The 19,672-nt window shown below is 46.1% G+C and overlaps 1 protein-coding gene across 10 annotated transcripts in view; it reads right to left on the reverse strand.

Annotated features, from left to right (window-relative positions):
- Positions 1 to 8,877: 8,877 nt before the first annotated feature.
- Positions 8,878 to 19,672, reverse strand: part of raraa (retinoic acid receptor, alpha a) — a 213,815-nt gene continuing 203,020 nt past the window's right edge. For all 10 annotated transcript variants that reach the window (XM_014159000.2, XM_045702522.1, XM_045702523.1 and 7 more), the window contains 5 exons: positions 17,074 to 17,234; positions 15,052 to 15,228; positions 14,415 to 14,619; positions 12,986 to 13,144; positions 8,878 to 11,272 (listed from right to left, as the gene is read on the reverse strand). In XM_014159000.2, coding sequence (XP_014014475.1) covers positions 11,070 to 11,272; positions 12,986 to 13,144; positions 14,415 to 14,619; positions 15,052 to 15,228; positions 17,074 to 17,234 — 905 coding nt within the window. In that variant the 3' untranslated portion in view covers positions 8,878 to 11,069. The remainder of the gene's footprint in view (positions 11,273 to 12,985; positions 13,145 to 14,414; positions 14,620 to 15,051; positions 15,229 to 17,073; positions 17,235 to 19,672) is intronic.

Genomic DNA, 19,672 nt, shown 5'->3' on the forward strand with positions numbered 1-19,672 from the left:
TTTCCATTGATCATCCTTGAGATGTTTTTACAACTTGATTGGTGTCCACCTGTTGTAAATTCAATTGATTGGACATGAGTTGGAAAGGCACACATCTGTCTATATAAGGTCTCAAAGTTGACAGTGCATGTCAAATCAAATCAAAGTTTGTCACGTGCGCCGAATACAACAGGTGTAGACCTTACAGTGAAATGCTTAATTACAAGCCCTTAACCAACAGCGCAGTTTAAGCAAAAAATAGGTATTAGGTAAACAATAGATAAGTAAAGAAAAAAAAGAAATGAGGCTATATACAGGTGTCAGAGCAAAGACCAAGCCATGAGGGTGAAGGAATTTGGCGGCAGGTAGTGGTTAGAGCGTTGGACTTGTAACCTTAAGGTTGCAAGATCGAATCCCTGAGCTGACAAGGTAAACATCTGTCGTTCTGCCCCTGAACAAGGCAGTTAACCCACTGTTCCTAGGCCATCATTGTAAATAAGAATTTGTTCTTAACTGACTTGCCTAGTAAAAAATAAAAATACAAAAATTGTCCGAAGTGCTCTGAGACAGGATTGTGTCGAGGCACAGATCTGGGGAAGGGTACCAAAAAATGTCTGCTGCACTGAAGGTCCCCAAGAACACAGTGGCCTCCATCATTCTTAATTTGAATTAGTTTTGAACCACCAAGACTCTTCCAAGAGCTGGCTGACCCGGTCAAACTGAGCAGTTGGGGAAGAAGGGTCTTGGTCAGAGAGGTGACCAAGAACTTGATGGTCACTCTGACAGAGCTCTAGAGTTCCTCTGTGGAGATGGGAGAAACTTCCAGAAGGACAACCATCTCTGCAGCACTCCACCAATCAGACCTTTATGGTAGTGGCCAGACGGAAGCCATTCCTCAGTAAAAGGCACATGACAGACCCCTTGGAGTTTGCCAAAAGGCACCTAAAGACTCTCAGACCATGAGAAACAAGATTCTCTGGTTGGATAAAACCAAGATTGAACTCTTTGGCCTGAATGCCAAACGTCACGTCTGGAGGAAACCTGGCACCATCCCTATGGTGAAGCATGGTGTTGCCAGCATCATGCTCTGAGGATGTTTTTCAGCGGCAGGGACTGAGAGACTAGTCAGGATTGAGGCAAAGATGAACAGAATAAAGTACGGAGAGATCCTTGATGAAAACCTACTCCAGAGATCTCCGGACCTCAGACTGGGGTGAAGGTTCACCTTCCAACAGGAAAACGACCATAAGCCCAAATCCAAGACAACACAGGAATAGCTGTGCAGCAACTCTCCCCATCCAACCTGACAGAGCTTGAGAGGATCTGCACTGAAGAATGGAAGAAACTCCCCAAATATAGGTGTGCCAAGCTTGTAGCACCATACCCAAGAAGACTCAAAGCTGTAATCGCTGCCAAAGGTGCTTCAACAAAGTACTGAGTAAAGGTTCTGAATACTTATGTAAATGTGATATTGAAGTTTTTTATTTTGAATAAATTACCAAAAATGTCTAAATCTGTTTTTGCTTTGTCATTATGGTGTATTGTGTGTAGATTGATGAGGAAAAAATACAATTTAATACATTTACATTACATTACATTACATTTAAGTCATTTTAATACATTTTGGAATATGTGGAAAAATATGTGGAAAAAGTCAAGAGGTCTGAATACTTTCCGAAGGCACTGTATGTTTCAGTAAGATTGTATTTTTAGCATTAATAAATAAGTCGCAGAAAATTGAGTTTGTGGTGGCAGCTGCAGAGAGGTATTTGGGTGTGCGAGACTTGATGTCAGAAGAGTTACAGGGCGTGTTAAGTGGTGGTGTCCCATAATTTCAGGCTGGTGGCCTGAAGTAGGACTAAATAGATGTAAATCATTTAAATAGGAGTAGGGTGGTTTTATTTATTTATAAAAAAAAGATATAAATATAATTTAGTGAGTGTAGTGTTAGATGGTAGGGTATTTTCTTTTTAGCAAAGTATAAGGGAGTTATACTTCTGTCACGGGTACTTAGGGCAGGAGAAAGGAGTAGAGTCAAATGCAGGAGATATCGTCCAGTAGCTCGAAGTTTATTCACACCCAAACACTAGGTGATCAAAAGGCACTGGGAGTGCACAATACCCAAAAGGGAAACAGGTAATCCACAAAGGGAAAATCACGCACGGGGCGCAGCCCGGCGAGAAAATAAATCCTCCAATATAAAAACGATAGAGAAGAAACGGCCACAGCGTAAACCCGCTGACAAACAAACAATCCCGCACAACACACAACCCCAAAGGAACAAACTAAATACCCCCCCACTAATGACAGAAATGACAACAGGTGCGGACCTAGACAGACAAAACACAATGAACACAGAAACACAGATCGGCGGCAGCTAGTAGACCGGCGACGACGACCGGCGAGCGCCGCCCGGCCGAGGAGGGACACCATTTTCTGTGGATACTGTGACAGTACCCCTCCCCGCAGCGCGCGGCTCCCGCAGCGCCGACGCCAGCCTCGGGGACGACCCGGAGGGCGAGGCGCCGGCCGGTCCGGACGGAGACGATGGAACTCCTGGAGCATAGTGGGATCCAAAATGTCCTCCACTGGAACCCAGCACCTCTCCTCCGGGCCGTACCCCTCCCAGTCCACGAGGTACTGCAGGCCCCCTACCCGACGTCGGGAGTCCAGGATGGCCCGGACTGTGTACGCCGGGGCCCCCCCGATGTCCAGGGGGGGCGGAGGGACCTCCCGCACCTCAGCGTCCTGCAGTGGACCAGCTACCACCGGCCTGAGGAGAGACACATGAAACGAGGGGTCAATGCGGTAATATGAAGGGAGTTGTAACCTATAACACACCTCGTTTATTCTCCTCAGGACTTTGAACGGCCCCACAAATCGCGGACCCAGCTTCCGGCAGGGCAGGCGGAGGGGCAGGTTCCGGGTCGAGAGCCAGACTCTATCCCCTGGATTGTATACGGGAGCCTCACTGCGGCGGCGGTCAGCGCTCTCCTTCTGTCGCCCGATAGCCCGCTTCAGGCACTCCTGGACAGCCCTCCAGGTCTCCTGAGAGCGCTGTACCCATTCCTCCACCGCAGGGGCCTCCGTCTGGCTCTGCTGCCAAGGCACCAGGACCGGCTGATAACCTAATACAACTTGAAAAGGTGACAAGTTAGTGGAGGAGTGGCGTTGAGAGTTCTGGGCCATCTCGGCCCATGGCACGAACCTCGACCACTCCCCTGGCCGGTCCTGGCAATATGACCGCAGAAACCTGCCCACATCCTGGTTGATGCGTTCTACCTGCCCATTACTCTCAGGGTGGAAACCCGAGGTCAGGCTGACCGAGACCCCCAGCCTCTCCATAAACGACCTCCACACTCTGGAGGTGAACTGGGGACCCCGATCAGATACGATGTCCTCGGGCACCCCGTAGTGCCGGAAGACATGGGTGAATAGGGCCTCCGCGGTCTGTAGGGCCGTAGGAAGACCGGGCAACGGGAGCAGACGGCAGGACTTCGAGAACCGATCCACAACAACCAGGATCGTCATGTTCCCCTGAGATGGCGGGAGATCAGTTAGGAAATCCACCGAGAGGTGAGACCAAGGTCGCTGTGGAACGGGGAGGGGCTGTAGTTTCCCTCGAGGCAGGTGCCTAGGAGCCTTGCACTGGGCGCACACCGAACAGGAAGAGACATAGTGTCTTACATCCTCAGCCAAGGTGGGCCACCAGTACTTCCCTTTCAGGCCTCGCACTGTCCGTTCCACCCCAGGATGACCCGAGGAGGGTAAAGTGTGGGCCCATCGGATCAGGCGATCGCGAACACCAAGCGGAACGAACCTCAGACCCGCGGGACATTGAGGCGGAATGGGTTCTGACTGAACCGCCCGCTCGATGTCCGCATCCACCTCCCATACTACCGGCGCCACTAGACAGGACGCAGGGAGTATGGGAGCGGGATCGATGGTCCTCTCCTCGGTGTCATAGAGACGTGACAGTGCGTCAGCCTTCCGGTTCCGAGAACCCGGAATGTATGAAAGGGTGAACTGAAACCTAGTAAAGAACATAGCCCACCTGGCTTGACGAGGATTCAGTCTCCTCGCTGCCCGGATGTACTCCAGGTTACGGTGGTCGGTCCAGATGAGAAAAGGGTGACGTGCCCCCTCAAGCCAATGTCTCCACACTGTCAAAGCCTTGACCACAGCTAACAACTCCCTGTCCCCCACATCGTAGTTGCGCTCCGCCGGGCTTAGCTTCCTAGAAAAGAAAGCGCAGGGGCGGAGCTTCAGAGGAGCGCCCGAACGCTGTGACAGAACTGCTCCTACCCCAGCTTCGGACGCGTCCACCTCCACCACGAATGGCAAAGAGGGATCCGGATGCGCCAGCACCGGAGCGTCAGTAAACAGAACCTTCAGATGACGGAAGGCCCTGTCCGCCTCCGCCGACCACCGCAGTCGCACCGGACCCCCCTTCAGCAGTGAGGTAATGGGAGCTGCCACCTGACCAAAACCCAGGATAAACCTCCGGTAATAATTGGCGAACCCCAAAAACCGTTGCACCTCCTTCACCGTGGTAGGGGTAGGCCAATTACGCACAGCCGTAACGTGGTCACATTCTATCACCACCCCTGTGGTGGAAATGCGATATCCTAGGAAAGAGACGGCTCGTTTGGAGAACTCACATTTCTCAGCCTTGACGTATAGGTTATGCTCCAGCAGCCGCCCAAGCACTCTGCGCACCAAAGCCACATGCTCGGCACGGGTGGCGGAGTAGATCAAGATGTCATCGATGTACACCACCACCCCCTGTCCGAGCATGTCTCGGAGAACCTCGTCCACAAAGGATTGGAAGACAGCGGGAGCATTTTTTAACCCATACGGCATGACGAGGTACTCATAATGGCCAGATGTGGTACTAAATGCCACTCGTCTCCCCCTCGGATACGCACCAGATTATACGCACTCCTGAGATCTAGTTTGGTGAAGAAGCGCGCCCCGTGGAATGACTCCACTGCCGTAGCAATGAGAGGTTGTGGGTAACTGAACCCCACTGTGATGGAATTTAGACCTCTATAATCAATGCACGGGCGCAAGTCTCCCCCTTCTTCTTCACAAAAAAGAAACTCGAGGAGACGGGTGATTTAGATGGCCGTATGTATCCCTGTCTCAAGGACTCCGTGACGTATGTCTCCATAGCCACCGTCTCCTCCTGAGACGGGGAGTCGATGAGGTATAGGCTGATACGTTCCACATGACCCCCCCACGTCGTCATAACCAGTGGCACAGTAACCTCCCCCACTTGGCCGGACCCTAGCGGTCGACTATCTAGGGCGTGCACAGGGAAGGGGTGGTCCAGCTGAACCAGGGGAATCCCTAACCTATTAGCGACCCCACGGTCCATAAAACTCCCAGCTGCACCTGAATCGACTAGTGCCTTATACTGGGAGTGAGGGGAAAAAAATCAGGAAAACAAACAGAAGTGTACATGTGGTCGACAGGGGGCTCTGGGTGTGTCTGGTGCTGACTCACCCGGGGGCTTGATGTAGTGCTCTGCCTGCCCTCCGGACTCCTGGGGGGACCCCTCCAGCACCGGTCCGCAGTGTGTCCTCTGCGTCCACAGTGGGTGCAGGAGAGGCCCCCCCCTCCGGTCTTCCTCGGAGCAGCTCCTCCTATCTCCATAGGCAGTGGAGCAGGAGGGCTGGGAGTTGGAATGAACAGACCCCGACTAGAACGTCCCCGGGTAGCCAGTAGGTGGTCCAGCCTGATGGATAAATCCACCAGCTGGTCGAGGGTGATGGCGTGGTCCCTACAAGCCAGCTCCCGACGGACATCCTCATTTAGACTGCAGCGATAGTGATCCATCAGGGCCCGCTCATTCCACCCCGATCCTGCGGCGAGAGTCCGGAACTCCAAGGCGAAGTCCTGAGCGCTCCTCGTCCTCTGTCTCAAATGAAACAGTCTCTCACCCGCCGCCTTGCCCTCCGGGGGATGATCGAATACCGCCCGGAAGCGACGGGTGAACTCTGGGTAGTCGTCCCGAGCCGAGTCTGGGCCCTCCCAAACCGCGTTGGCCCATTCCAGGGCTCTACCCGTAAGACAGGAGACGAGGATGCTCACTTTCTCCTCGTCGGAGGGAGATGGGCGGACGGTCGCCAGGTACAGTTCGATTTGGAGTAAGAACCCCTTACACCCAGCGGCCGTCCCATCAAATTCCCTCGGTGGCGTAATCCGAATCCCACTCGAGCCCACTTCAGGGGGTGTCGGTAGGGGCGCCAGCTGAGCCACTGGAGCTGGTCTGGTGGAGGAGGTACCGCTCTCCCAGCTCTCCAGTCGGGTCAGTACTTGGTCCATCGCCGAGCCTAGGCGGTGGAGGAGGCTGGCGTGCTGCGACACCTGCTCAGCTACTGAAGTTGCTTCGGGTCCTGCTGACTCCATAATAATTGGTGGTGCGGGATTCTGTCACGGGTACTTAGGGCAGGAGAAAGGAGTAGAGTCAAATGCAGGAGATATCGTCCAGTAGCTCGAAGTTTATTCACACCCAAACACTAGGTGATCAAAAGGCACTGGGAGTGCACAATACCCAAAAGGGAAACAGGTAATCCACAAAGGGAAAATCACGCACGGGGCGCAGCCCGGCGAGAAAATAAATCCTCCAATATAAAAACGATAGAGAAGAAACGGCCACAGCGTAAACCCGCTGACAAACAAACAATCCCGCACAACACACAACCCCAAAGGTAACAAACTAAATACCCCCCCACTAATGGAAACACAGATCGGCGGCAGCTAGTAGACCGGCGACGATGACCGGCGAGCGCCGCCCGGCCGAGGAGGGACACCATTTTCTGTGGATACTGTGACAACTTCAGTCTAGTAGGTGGCGGTAATGCAACACTTATTGGATGCCAACCGCTGTTAAACCTCAGTGAAGAAGTGTAGTCTTACTTGGCGTGACGTTTTGATAACTGTGTAAATCTCTCTAGGACAAGGTGACTTTTATCAATATATTCATCTGTATTTACCCCCCAAAAATGAAATGCTAATTAACTGCTAATATGGCTATCATAATGAACTACAAATGCCATGATGATCTGGACGAGACTGCCGACACAGGCAAAGGTAACAATCTCTGGATTAACTATCTAATGTTAGCTAAATGTAGTAATTAATACATTGGCTACATTTCTTTAAATGGACAATTCTGTGAAATGTCTTGGGCAAGTTTTAAATGGGCACAATCCCTGTTAGCAAAGGTGTCAGCTAGAGATGACGTGATGGAGCTTGCAGGGAATTGTAGTTTTGCATGGTGTCTACTTTGATGCTAATTAGCATTTTTGAATCTGAGAGTAAATAGAGCTGAATATATTGATAAGTCACCTTGTCCGAAAGAGATTTAGAAAACCTCAAACCACAGTAAGCCTACATGAAACACAGCACTTATTTGAAGTGTTTCTAAAATCCCCTATGGGAAAAATGAATGGTGGAAAAACAATTGGAACCATTTCCCTGTTTGACCGCTAGGTTTTATGGGTATTATGACACCTCCATGGTGGGGCTCTATGCCACAGATGTCTCAAGTTTTGATGGAGCGTGCAATTGACATGCTGACTGCAGAGCGTTGAGCCAGTAACCGAAAGGTTGCTGGATTGAATCCCCGAGCTGACAAGGAAAAAAAATCTGTCGTTCTGCCCCTGAACAAGGCAGTTACCCACTGTTCCCCGGTAGGGCATCATTGTAAATAAGAATTTGTTCGTAACTGACTTGCCTAGTTAAATAAAGATGAAATAAATGTGAAATCCATAGATTAGGGCCTAATGAATGTATTTAAGTGGACTGATTGCCTTATATGAACTGTAACTCAGTAAAATCTTTGAAATGGTTTCATATTTATTTTTGTTCAGTATAAATACACAGCTGGAACGCCAATTTAAGGTGTTTACAAGTCTTAATAATTCTAAAGATTGCTCAGAAAACCAGGTGTTTTAATCAGAGTATACTTACTTCGATTTTGACCTTACACAGATTGATAAACAGAGTAAGGTATTTACATTACTATTGCATAATCTGCCTACTGCCATAGTCAGTTTAATATAAAATGATTACTGTGCATGTAAACGTACTCTCTGCTTGTGCTTTTACCTGGTTACCTGGTTAGAATTTAGAAACCAAACCAAACATAATAACATAACTGGTATTATTATAGTGAATAAATCCTTGTGAACCATGAGAGTGGAGGGGAAGGCTGATAATCCAAAATAAGTTAGACACCTGTACACTGTATCTAAAAAATGAGGAACACTAAATCTTCTACCAATCAAATGATAAAGCCATTTGAGTAACTGCATCAAACAGCTTTCTCGCTAATTTGAAAAGCTGTTCTTATCTCATGCAGTTACTAGAACTAGTACAATCACTCCAAGCACCAGCAGAGACGCAGGCTCCTCTGTTAGTAGTTTACTGTCTGTGACGAGAGTGATATTAAACGTTCTATGCCAGATGACAAACAACCACTCTCAATGGCCTGCTTGCTACCAGTAGAACTCCGTAGCCTTCATTGGTATTTGAGGGCCTAACGTTTGTATGGTTGTCCTTGTACTGTACTGCAGTCTGCAACAGCACATATACCATGGAACCCATTTCTTACTGCGTACTTACATTATGCAAGACATTATGATTGTCCATAAATGGTAGCCGTTGCTGCCATCACTGTATTTCTTCTATCAGAAGAGGCCTACTCATCTATCAGTGGGGTGTATATGACAGACATTTGTTTACACGCCAAGTAATGCTTCTCAAAGTACAAGGCTCAGGTGCAGAAGACTCCTCAAGTATAAGACTATTAAAAAATGATAATTATAGTACACATCTTGATGTATTAACGCAAATGTGTAATCAAACACTGCTACAGGCACACACAAACACTATTATGAAATGTTTTTATTTTAAGTTGCCTGATGACTTTAAAAAAAAAATTGCAACATATTCCATACTTCTGAAATCGAGGGGTTTGTGTTGCTAATCCAGATTCGCTGGGGAGAGAGGCTTGTGCGCTGTTGTGGACAGGTATTGTCCTAATTGAGGAAAAAAGCAGCTTTGACCGTACAAATAAAGAAATGAAAAAAAAATGCACACATTTATGATTCCAACAAAATCCATATTGACATCCTCTTCATAGCTCTTGTTGTTCAGACCAGTCTTTCTGCAAAGTACTGGCCTAGCAGAGATGAGTGATTGTAGAGTTGTAGAATTCAAGGGCTCAGTAGCATGCATATGTGTGTCAGTGTATGTGATAGGCAGTGGGGTGCAGCACAGTGGAAACACTTACAAAGAACAAGCAAAGCATATAGAATGATTCCTTCCTGAGACATCGGTGTGTGTTTGTGTACAGTGATGAATGTTTGAGCGAGCTGCGTGTGAGAATCAAAAACTAGGCTCAGTGGTGATGTTGGGATTCTATGAAGAATCACAGGTGGTATTGCTCTGAGGCAAAGGTCAAAGGTCCCGTTTCCCAAAACGGGGTCACATTCATTAGTGCACACTGTAGCAAAACATTTTACAAGGGGGGTAGACTCTCCCTGTGTCAATCACTTATTTTTTATGCCTAATGAATACGACCCAGGTTGTTGGTGTAGTCGTGAGAGCATAGTCAACAAGGCCAACTTTCTTCACCATCAATAGGGAACACTAGATCACTCAAGTTACCCTTCCCCACATATCATTTTTTAGATTCTTATAGGAATCACTTGTCTTGAAAATACAGTGTACTGTACTCCATCCTTCACATTGTAATCCATTTGGGAACCATGCTGTGTCTAGTCTCTGTGCCTAGCTGGATGAACCCAGCACCTGGCTAACCCTCCAACTCCCCAAATCCACATCTTTCTTCAGCTACCAATCACCAAAAAGCCCCAATATGAGTGCTTTGGTTTTCTTTTTCTTTTTTGTATTCATGGAAATCTGTTGTAATTTAAGGGGTGAGAGTGAACTAAATTGTGGCTGCTGTTTTTAAGAACCATAGTGATATCTATGGACCTGTCCCTCATTTAAGGGGACAAACAGATGCGTTTCCTTCAGGAAAATGTGCTTAAAATATATTTTTCTTGAAACAGAAACCTATGAACAAAACACGTAAAAGGTATCCGTAGTTTTTTTTGTTTTTTTTAAGAAATGAATACAGCTTATATACATGAACTCAAAGGCTACTTAAAATACACCTTAACTTCATTCATTTGATTTCTTGAAGGACCTGTGACTATATCATACATCCAAGCTCATACAATCATTTTTTTTCCATTCTCTTTGCAGCAGAAAAGAAAAAGGAGAGAAAAAGCGAACCCAACCTGGAATAGTTTGATATTTATCGCAACTCTTTTCTGTGCACATTTGCGTGTGTATGTCTTTAAATTGAAAAAGTAATTTTAACTTCTTTACTTTTGTTAATTAAAACATCATCAGTATGTGATAAAACAATGGAACAATTCTCTTTTGATACCCTCATGGGTATAAAACAATTAAAACACACAAAAAAGTAGTTTTTCTTCTCAACCTGTTATTCCATCAAGAAGAATTCAATCACAACAGTTCCTTACTTTTCTATATATATTTATATATATTTTGTACGAAATCTGTTTTTCAAAGATGGAAAAGGAGAACGACCCAGTCTTTTTATGTGGGGTCTTCTTCGACAAGTCCATGCCTGCAGTCCGCCTTGGAGAAACGAGAAAAGTGTCTGGTGTTAGTCTGTCCGCTTGTCCTGTCCGTTTGTCTGTTTGTCTCCCCCTTTCCCGCCAGCCCCTCTGAGTGGACCAGTGTCCACAGCTCTGACTGCTCCTTTCAATTCCTTCCCTCAGTCTTCCAGGTGGAGAGAGAGAGAGGGGGAAGGGTGAGGGAGAAGTGAGGGACGGAGGAGATATCAGCAGTGTTCCAGAAAATGGAGAAATCCCACCGCCGCCCGTCCGCCATTTTCCAGACAGTGTCTTTGAGGGGGTGGAGCAGAAGGGGGTGTATCGCACATAGGGAGGAACACTCAAGAACACACCAGTCTCTGTGTCCATTGAGGACCCCCATCCACAGGGAGAAAGAGGGGGATGAGAGAAAAAGAGGGCGGCTTGCTACGGGGACTGTGTGGTGGGGCTGGGGCTGCTTTGGGCGGAACTTGGGGATAGGCTGGGGCTGCAGCTGCCTGGGAGGGCCCCACTGGTCCGGGAGCCTGTGGCCCCACTCTCCAGACCCTCAGAATTCTCCAGCATCTCCTGGATGAGAGGGGGCATGGAGCCCGGGATCTCCATCTTCAGGGTGATGACACGCTCGGCTCCTAAGGAGGGGAGGACCAAGATATGGTGTTAGTCTGTCCTCAGTTGTGGACATTCAACCCCTTAATATGAATGAGTAAGATTTGACTTGGATCTATATTACAAATGTATACCTTTACAATTGAGTTTAAACCTTTATGGACGTTGCAAAGTAAGTACCTTTAAAGATGCACTATGCAGAAATTGCGCGGCCATTTCCTGGTTGCTAAAATTTAAATAGTTTGCCTAATTTAAGTTTGTGACAAAACAAGCAAGTATAGTGTGAAATATATTTTCCATAACCAAAAATATTGTATTCTCAGCTGGTTTACAAAGCCGAAAGTAAAAGATGACAAAACAAAACTTAAGAATAGGAAGCATATAAATAGCGCACATAGAACAGATCTATGCTTCTTAGACTTGCTTTCCATAAAAATTACAGATCTATAAATCACATTTATGTTAATTTGGTCGGGTCGCCCAAAAAGTTGAATATTGCAGCTTAAACTACGATATATAGTAGACAATTATAATATAAGGCTAATTGAAACAGAAGTACAGTATATGGCTAATCCACAGCTGTGTGTATTTGATTTGTGTATTCTTTATTTAACGTTTAAACAGTGGGGTCACCATTGAAACCAGGGTCTCATTCTCAAGGGAGCCCTGTGAACATTAACACATAACTCAATACAACATGAAGCAAAATAGCAACATCAATACCATAAATACAACAAGATTAATCCAAACAAACAACTATCACTGTATCTCCCTCAAAATGGATCTAAACTGTCCAGGGGAGACAAGCGAGTCCAGCTTCAATGTGGCCTGAAGGCTATTCCACAAGATAGACATAAAAACTAAAGCATTTTTCCCCAGCTCAGTGGAGACCCGCGGTACCTCCAGAACCAGCCAGTCCAGAGAACGGGTCTGAAAATTGCTGGACTTCCAATGAACACGTGAGCTGAGTAAGTGGGGGAGTCTCTGAAGAAACACTTCATATAGAAAGTGGGCCCTTCTGGTAGTAAGAGGCTCCCAGCCAACAGAACTATACAAAATGCAGTGATGTGTACGAAAATTGTCCCCAGTGATAAAACACAGTGTTGAGTGATAGACTGAGTCTGAAGGTTTTAAAACAGAGGCTGCAGCATGCATGTAGATTATATCGCCATAATAAAACACTGGGAGAAGCGTTCCTTGAACAATCTTCCTTCTACTTTTCAAAGTGAAGCAGGATTTATTTCCATAAAAGAAACCCATCTTAATTCTCAGCTTTGTTTGTCCGTTTTTCAATGTGTTTTAAAAGAGAGTATCATCACGTGCAAATACGCAGGTCCTCACGGTCAATATTACAAGACCTAGAGTTTTTTTTATTGGCATTAGGCACTAGTTTAAAGATCAGTAAGTTATTTTTGAATTGAGTCATAAACATGTTGAAGGTCATGAAAGGTCTGCTGTACTGAGGGGGCACAGGAGTAAATAACAGTAATAACTGTACCATCCGCATAGAGAGGAACGTTACAGGTTTCATATAAATAGTGAAGAGAACAGGGCCCCAAACATCAACCCCTGCTGCACACCTTTCGTAATACTGAGGAAACTACATTTGTGTCCTGTCCGTTACCGATAGTTCTTGAACCAATCGCAAGATGCCTGATCTAGGCCTATTTCAGACAACCTTTGAACGAGAAAGAAATGGTCAACGGTGTAGACGGTTGTCTCGGACTGCCTATCACCTTTGGCACTGATGCTCCTCAGGTCGGTGATCTTCATCAGCATCTTGGGAAACATGTGTGGTTTGTGAGGCCTCCTCTTCCTCACGTAGATCTTCAGAGCCTCCAGTAGGGGCTCCTGTAGTACGTCCACCTTGTCTGCCTGCTCCAGGTCCTGCCGATCTACACACAGCCACAAACACAATACAGGGGTGTTTTCAGTGAGTTGAAATGTAATAAATAGAGCTCATGCTAAACTGTATTCTACATGACAGGCCATCATATTTGCACTACATTAACTACATTATCTGAACGTTCTTTAACGCTGCAGTGAGTGCGCACCCTCCTGAACGTTCTCCAGGTGGGTCAACGCTGAGAATTTCTAAGTACACATTGTTATAGGTTTACTATTAACCAGTAGATGGTGCTCAAGACACAGCACTAGTCTTCATTTCTATACTGACCAAAAATGTCAAAGATTTTACTTTAGCTATAGTTCATATGAGGAAATCAGTCAATTGAAATCAATTAGGCCCTCATCTATGGATTTCACATGATTTGGAATACAGATATGCATCTGTATTTCTGGGCATTCAAATTGCCATCATTCAAATTGCCATCGATAAAATGCAATTGTGCTCGTTGTCGATAGTTTATGCCTTCCTATATCATGCCTGCCCACCATGGGGCACTTCTGTTCACAACGTTAACATCAGCAAACCGCTCGCCCACAGAACGCCATACAAGTGGTCTGCGGTTGTGAGGCTGGTTGGACGTACTGCCAAATTCTCTAAAACGACGTTGGAGGTGGCTTATGGTAGAGAAATGAACATTAAATCATCTGGCAACAGCTATGGTGGACATTCCTGCAGTCAGCATGCCAATTGCACACTCCCTCAAAATTTGAAAGATCTGTGGGATTGTGTTGTGTGACAAAACTGCCTATTTTAAAGTGGCCTTTTATTGTTCCCAACACAAGGTGCACCTGTGTAATGATCATGCTGTTTAATCAGCTTCTTAATATGCCACACCTATCAGGTGGATGAATTATCTTGGCAAAGGAGAAATGCTCACTACAGGGATATAAAGACATTTTTGATGAATACGCTTTTTGTGTGCATGGAAAATTTCGGGGATCTTTTATTTCAGCTCATGAAAGATGGGACCAACAGTTTACATGTTGCGTTTATATTTTTGTTCAGTATAGTTTTGAGCCTGTCCAATATGTGAATGCTGGAATACGGTACAGTGACAGTTGCCTCTAATGAGAAGTGATGTGACCAGCTCTATTTGTTTTAGACAGCGACACCTTCACAGCCACATGAAGACGAGGCAGATTAACCCCTACCCTACCCTACCCGGGCACAATGTCATTATCAACTTCAATCACTGAGTGTGTATGGGTGCGTCTGTATATGCAGTCGTATTGGTTAAATACAAACAGCCGCAGTACCTCCACACAGCAGACAGATGGCGCTGAGCAGCCCCGTCTCGGCGTCGTCCATCTCCAGGGGGAGGAGCTGGTTGGCGAAGGCGAACACCAGGTCGGTGAGCGGTCCGAAGCCGGCATTGTGCATCTGGGTCCGGTTTAGCGTCAGGCCGTCCGAGAACGTCATGGTGTCCTGCTCCGGTGTGTAGCGCGTGCAGATCCGCAGAATCTGAGGGAGCAGAGCGCAAGATTGGTTGAGCATGCCAGAAATAAAATGCATAGACCAACCATGCAATAGCACGGGGTATGAATCAATAAGTAGCTGTAGTAACTTCAACAATCCTATGAACAGATCTTATATAATAACAGAATGGTCACCACTCCCTAATCCCAGACCTGAAAAAACTAGATTGTGGGCAGGTTTTTACACCACCCCAGCACTCATATATCCATTTCAACTGATCAAGTTCCTACTTATAAGGTGTTTTGTTGGTGATATGGTGTTTTAGTGCTGGAACAAACACCCGTACTCCCTCTCAGATGGACCAGGACCAGGGTTGGTTAATCGACCAACTCTGATCACGAAGAGCAATCCGAGAGGGTGTGTTAGCATTTGTTCCAGACAACCATTAGTAGACCTAACCAAAAGCGATCCCCTTACCAATATGTCCAGACAGGCGGCCTTGAGCAGGGTGATCTGGTCAGCAATGGTGAGCGTGGTAAAGCCGGGCAGCTGCTTGGCAAACTCCACCGTCTTGATGATACACTTGGTGGACAGCTCGCTGAATTTGTCCCACAGGTTCACGTCCAAAGCCACACGCCGCTCCGAGCTGTTACTCTGTGAATAAGAGAGAGACTAGTAAGAGTTTGATGGCTAACATGGTTTTACATTGAAGCAGGGGTGCAACTTTCACTGGGGACCGGGGTGGGTCTCATTCTGAAATTGCCAGTACTGAGCTAGTAGTGTAACTGATATGTAACGTTAGCAAATTCTTCATCCCCTCTCGACTGAGGTGAATGAATTAGCTAGCTAGTAGCTACCAAAGCCAATTTAGCTCTAGTGTAGCCTGTAGCTATCGGTATCAGAAAGCGATATGAGGTGGCTATTATTACCATTTAACAGCTGTTGTTTGTATGGAAATGTTTTGTAGCCTTTTTGTCCCGTTTCAACAGAAGTAAATTAACTTCGATTGCTTTCGCCAGTTGATGTACAGAGAAAGAGAGCTGGCCAAAATTGGCGGTTTTTGTGCAATGTGAGTTTTTATTAGAGTCAGTATAGCAATGTAATCTTATTGATTTGTCCGTTTCCCTAGCTAATTCCTTACTTTTCACACTGACACAGTAATAAACAGCTCTACAGGCTTCATTGTCATGGTGCACCGTCAGTACACAACACTATGATCATCATGTCTTAGTAGGATCAGATGGTGACAGGTGTCCCAGCAGGGTCGGACAGCCAGGGAAGACCAGTCTACAGAGATCAGGTGAATTTTGCAGTATATTCAGTAATTGATACAAAGTTTCATCTTCAGTTGATGGGTAGACCTACAGTACCTACAGGACAGCAGATTAAAGCTACAGTCTGGGATCCGGGAATAATGGTAATTTCAATTATTGAACCATTATATTATCCAAGAATAGAATCAATGTATAAATTCTTTGTCATGCCTCATTTTAGGAGGATCAGCTGGTGATGGAGCTCAGCATGGTCAGGCAGCCAGGGAAGACCAGTTTGTGATGGAGCTGAGGTGAATTTTTGCAGATACAACACTTTATTCTCTCTGTGCAGCAAACACTGAACAAAACAGATGCCTTAAAAGATTTTAACTATAATACTGAACAAAAATATAAATGCAACATGTAAAGTGTTTCATGAGCTGAAATAAAATATGTATAATGTTTGTGTATCTTTGCACTTCTTTTTTGTATTATTTTTAACCTTTATGCCGAAACCTAAAGATGGGGGGAAAACTGTGTTGGAAGAGAGTTTAGTTATTGACTAGGCTGGTGGGGGTCGGGCGTGTAGGCGGCTCGGGCTGGCTGGGTGGTCTGGCTGAAATTTGATATATGTCTTAATAAACAATCTCTTCAATCAAGTCTTTGTCTTTGTACTTCATTTTTCTTTAAAGAGTTGTTCATTTGTTAGGCTACTGGTTAAAGGTGCAACAATATTGATTAAATAATTAGCTTTGATCTTGTTCAGTCTTATCACTTAAACATATTTAACAATGATCTCTTAACTAGCTTGATGACTGGGACATTTTTGCTTACTTTTTTTTTGTTCTAAATAGAGAAGGCTAGAAGGGCCAAGGGTCATATTGGATTGTGTAGAAATGTAGGAAATTAGCTTTAGATGCCCCAATGTTTTGGAGGGGAAGAATCCACAGATCCCCCCCAAACCCCCCCCCCCCCCTTCTAAAAACAAAGTTGTGCCCCCGCATTCAAGACTCCACACAGACAACATGAATGACACAATAAATCAAACGAATGTACTCTGTGGTTATGAGAATCACAGGTAGCAGCACCAACAAGGTTCTGAAGCTATACTTAAACAACCCTGAAGAATCATTCAGTTAAAATACCAACCACAACAGATGAGCGAATGCACTGTCCTGGTTTATCTGTGAGATTCTACATACAGAAACACACACACACCTCTGTCTCTAAGTATTGTGGTGCTCACCGTAGTGTATTTGCCCAGCTGGCAGAGGGAAGGGAAGGTCTCCTTATGCGCCTTGCTGACCCTGTTGATCATCTGCTCCGTCTCAGTGCTCAGCACGTAGCTCTCAGTACACTCCGGCTTCTTCTCATCCTTCTTCTTCTTGTTCCGGTCGTTCCTCACCGCTGACAGGAGAGAGAAGGAAGAGAAGCAGGGTTTAGGAACAGGGAGGCCATTTAGCAGTGGAATGTTTAAAAGGTGTGTTAAAAAGAAGGGGGCTTCTGAGGTAAATTTGGTTTGTCTGGGTTTCAGTTGGTTGGTTTCCAAACAGTCTAGGAAGGATACTGCATTTCCTGCCTAAACTACAAAGTAATTGTGATATCAAAGACAGAAATAAAACCAAAATGAAATGGCAAGACCATTGGTGAAATTAACCTGCTGGTAAAGCACCCAGGATTTCACTTGTGTTGGGGGAACAAATTGTGGAACAGTATTTAAATTGTGGCGGTATCTAGACCGAAACTAAGAAGGGATTGAGATATAAAATAGAGGTAGCAAAAGGACAAGAGCAGGAGGTGGTGTAGGTAGGGTAGCTAGCAGGACAGATACCCGATAGAAGAGGATGATTAAGTGGCAGTAGGAAAACAACAAGCTCCGAGGGCTTCTGTAGCTAAGAAGCCGGCAGAACACATTCCAGCTCTGATCCCATCCGGGAAGATAAACGACCATGAGAGGTCGGCCCAGGGGGGACAGAGATATTACTGAGGAAATAATCCAAAAGGAAAGCCTGAGAAATGCCATTCCCTGCGGCGCTCCGACCGCTGCTGCGAATGTAGCTACACTCACTCCCGAAATGACAAATACACCAGCCGCTGCTGCGTTTAGCATTGGAAAGCCATTAGGATATATTCAGCTCTCTCCCTCCTCCCCCTCCCTCCCCTCACCCACCCTGGGGTGTATAGGTCTGACGAGGGGGGGCGGGTTAGGTGATAAATAGCGTTGGCGGATAAGGTCGTTCATAATGCTGACACATTGCTACTGCTTTCATTAGAGGCCCTGGCTAATCTAATAACATAATATGACAAATATCCAGGCGGTAATGGTTTTAAGGGCTCGACTGAGCCCCCGCTCCCACTAGCTGCACAACCCCCTCTAGCATTTGCTCTCATGCACTCTTTCTATCTCCATCACTGTTGTGCATTCCTCTCTTCTCCCTCTCTTTAATCCTCAATAGCAAGCTTATTTCCCTCTTTGTCGCTCCAAGCTTCACTTGTCCTCTGATAGGTCTTCCTTTTCTCCCCCTTTCCCCAGACCACAGCTCGAGTCCCAGCGCAGGCCCAGTGGTCCCAGACCTCGACCCAGAGGTTACCCTTAGGCACAGATCCAGGATCAGTTCCCCTGTACAAATCCTAACCATTATAGGGGTACGCAAAACTCATCACAGATTACTGTCTGTCTAGGGGCAACATCTGACATGGGGGACTGGCCCAGGGCCAGGAAGGGATGCAGGGACAACGTTCATTAAATCAGTCCACAGACAGGGCTCTCTCCCTGGGATAACTTCTGGTGAGACGGGAGGGGGGGATCCAGGTCTGATACTCACACACTAAACAACAGCAGATCCTGCATTTGCTAGGTAAGCGCACCCTCACATCGCTAAGACCCAAGGGACTTCAGATGAAAATGTGACTTTTGGCAAAATTTGGCACAATTACAGAGATATTGATTAATGTGCGTCACTAACAAATAAAAAGCAAGCAAGTAAAGTAAAGCACTTTCTTACGTCTATACAACTATGCATTGCCAACAGCTATTTCTCCTTGCCAGAAAGTCCATCCACCTTTAAAGGAGCTGACAGGTGAGGAGAGCTGAGAATGATGTGAGTGTGTGTGTGTATGTCTCAGCAGCCCCCCCCAGCCGCCATTACGACGCCCGTTGGAGACGTTAAATGAATTCCCTAAATAAAAGTGGAGCATCCTTAACGCAGAGACATTACCCGTGCTGACAAATTGACACCGCAATCAAAAGCTGCACAACACAATTGAACGCAGTCATTAAAGAACTATTAGCCGGGACTCGCGATCAGTCACAGAGAATTGCTTTGTGCAATAACTGGAGGGTGATCCATAGCAGGGCTAGCGAGGGGGAGAAGAAATACAGCCCACAGCATTCTTTTTGTGTGTGTGTGTGTGTGTGTGTGTGTGTGTGTGTGTGTGTGTGTGTGTGTGTGTGTGTGTAAATCGTGGAATGTGTCTACATGAATGCTTTGTTTGAATATGAATGTGTTTGAGCTATGAAGGATTCTTTCTAGCATTCTTAAAATGGTATGACCGTGTGGAATTGGGTTTCCCACTGATATGAAACACATTCTAGCAGTATATTCATTGTAGCGTACAGTATTGTATATGCTAGAAGCAATACACATACTCCCATCAATCAATCACTTGTACTCATAGTGGATTTCGTAATATAAAAGGCTACGTCTGACAGTGTGTCTGCGTGCGTGTGTATGAATGTGTGGGTGCGTGCACATGTGTGTGTCTGTGTGTATGAGAAAGAGAGAGAGGGCCAGCTAGCTGACAGACAGGGATAATTTGAAGGAGGAAAATTAAACCCATGACAG

The sequence above is a fragment of the Salmo salar genome, chromosome ssa19 (assembly GCF_905237065.1).
Source record: "Salmo salar chromosome ssa19, Ssal_v3.1, whole genome shotgun sequence".
NCBI classification, from domain to species: domain Eukaryota; kingdom Metazoa; phylum Chordata; class Actinopteri; order Salmoniformes; family Salmonidae; genus Salmo; species Salmo salar.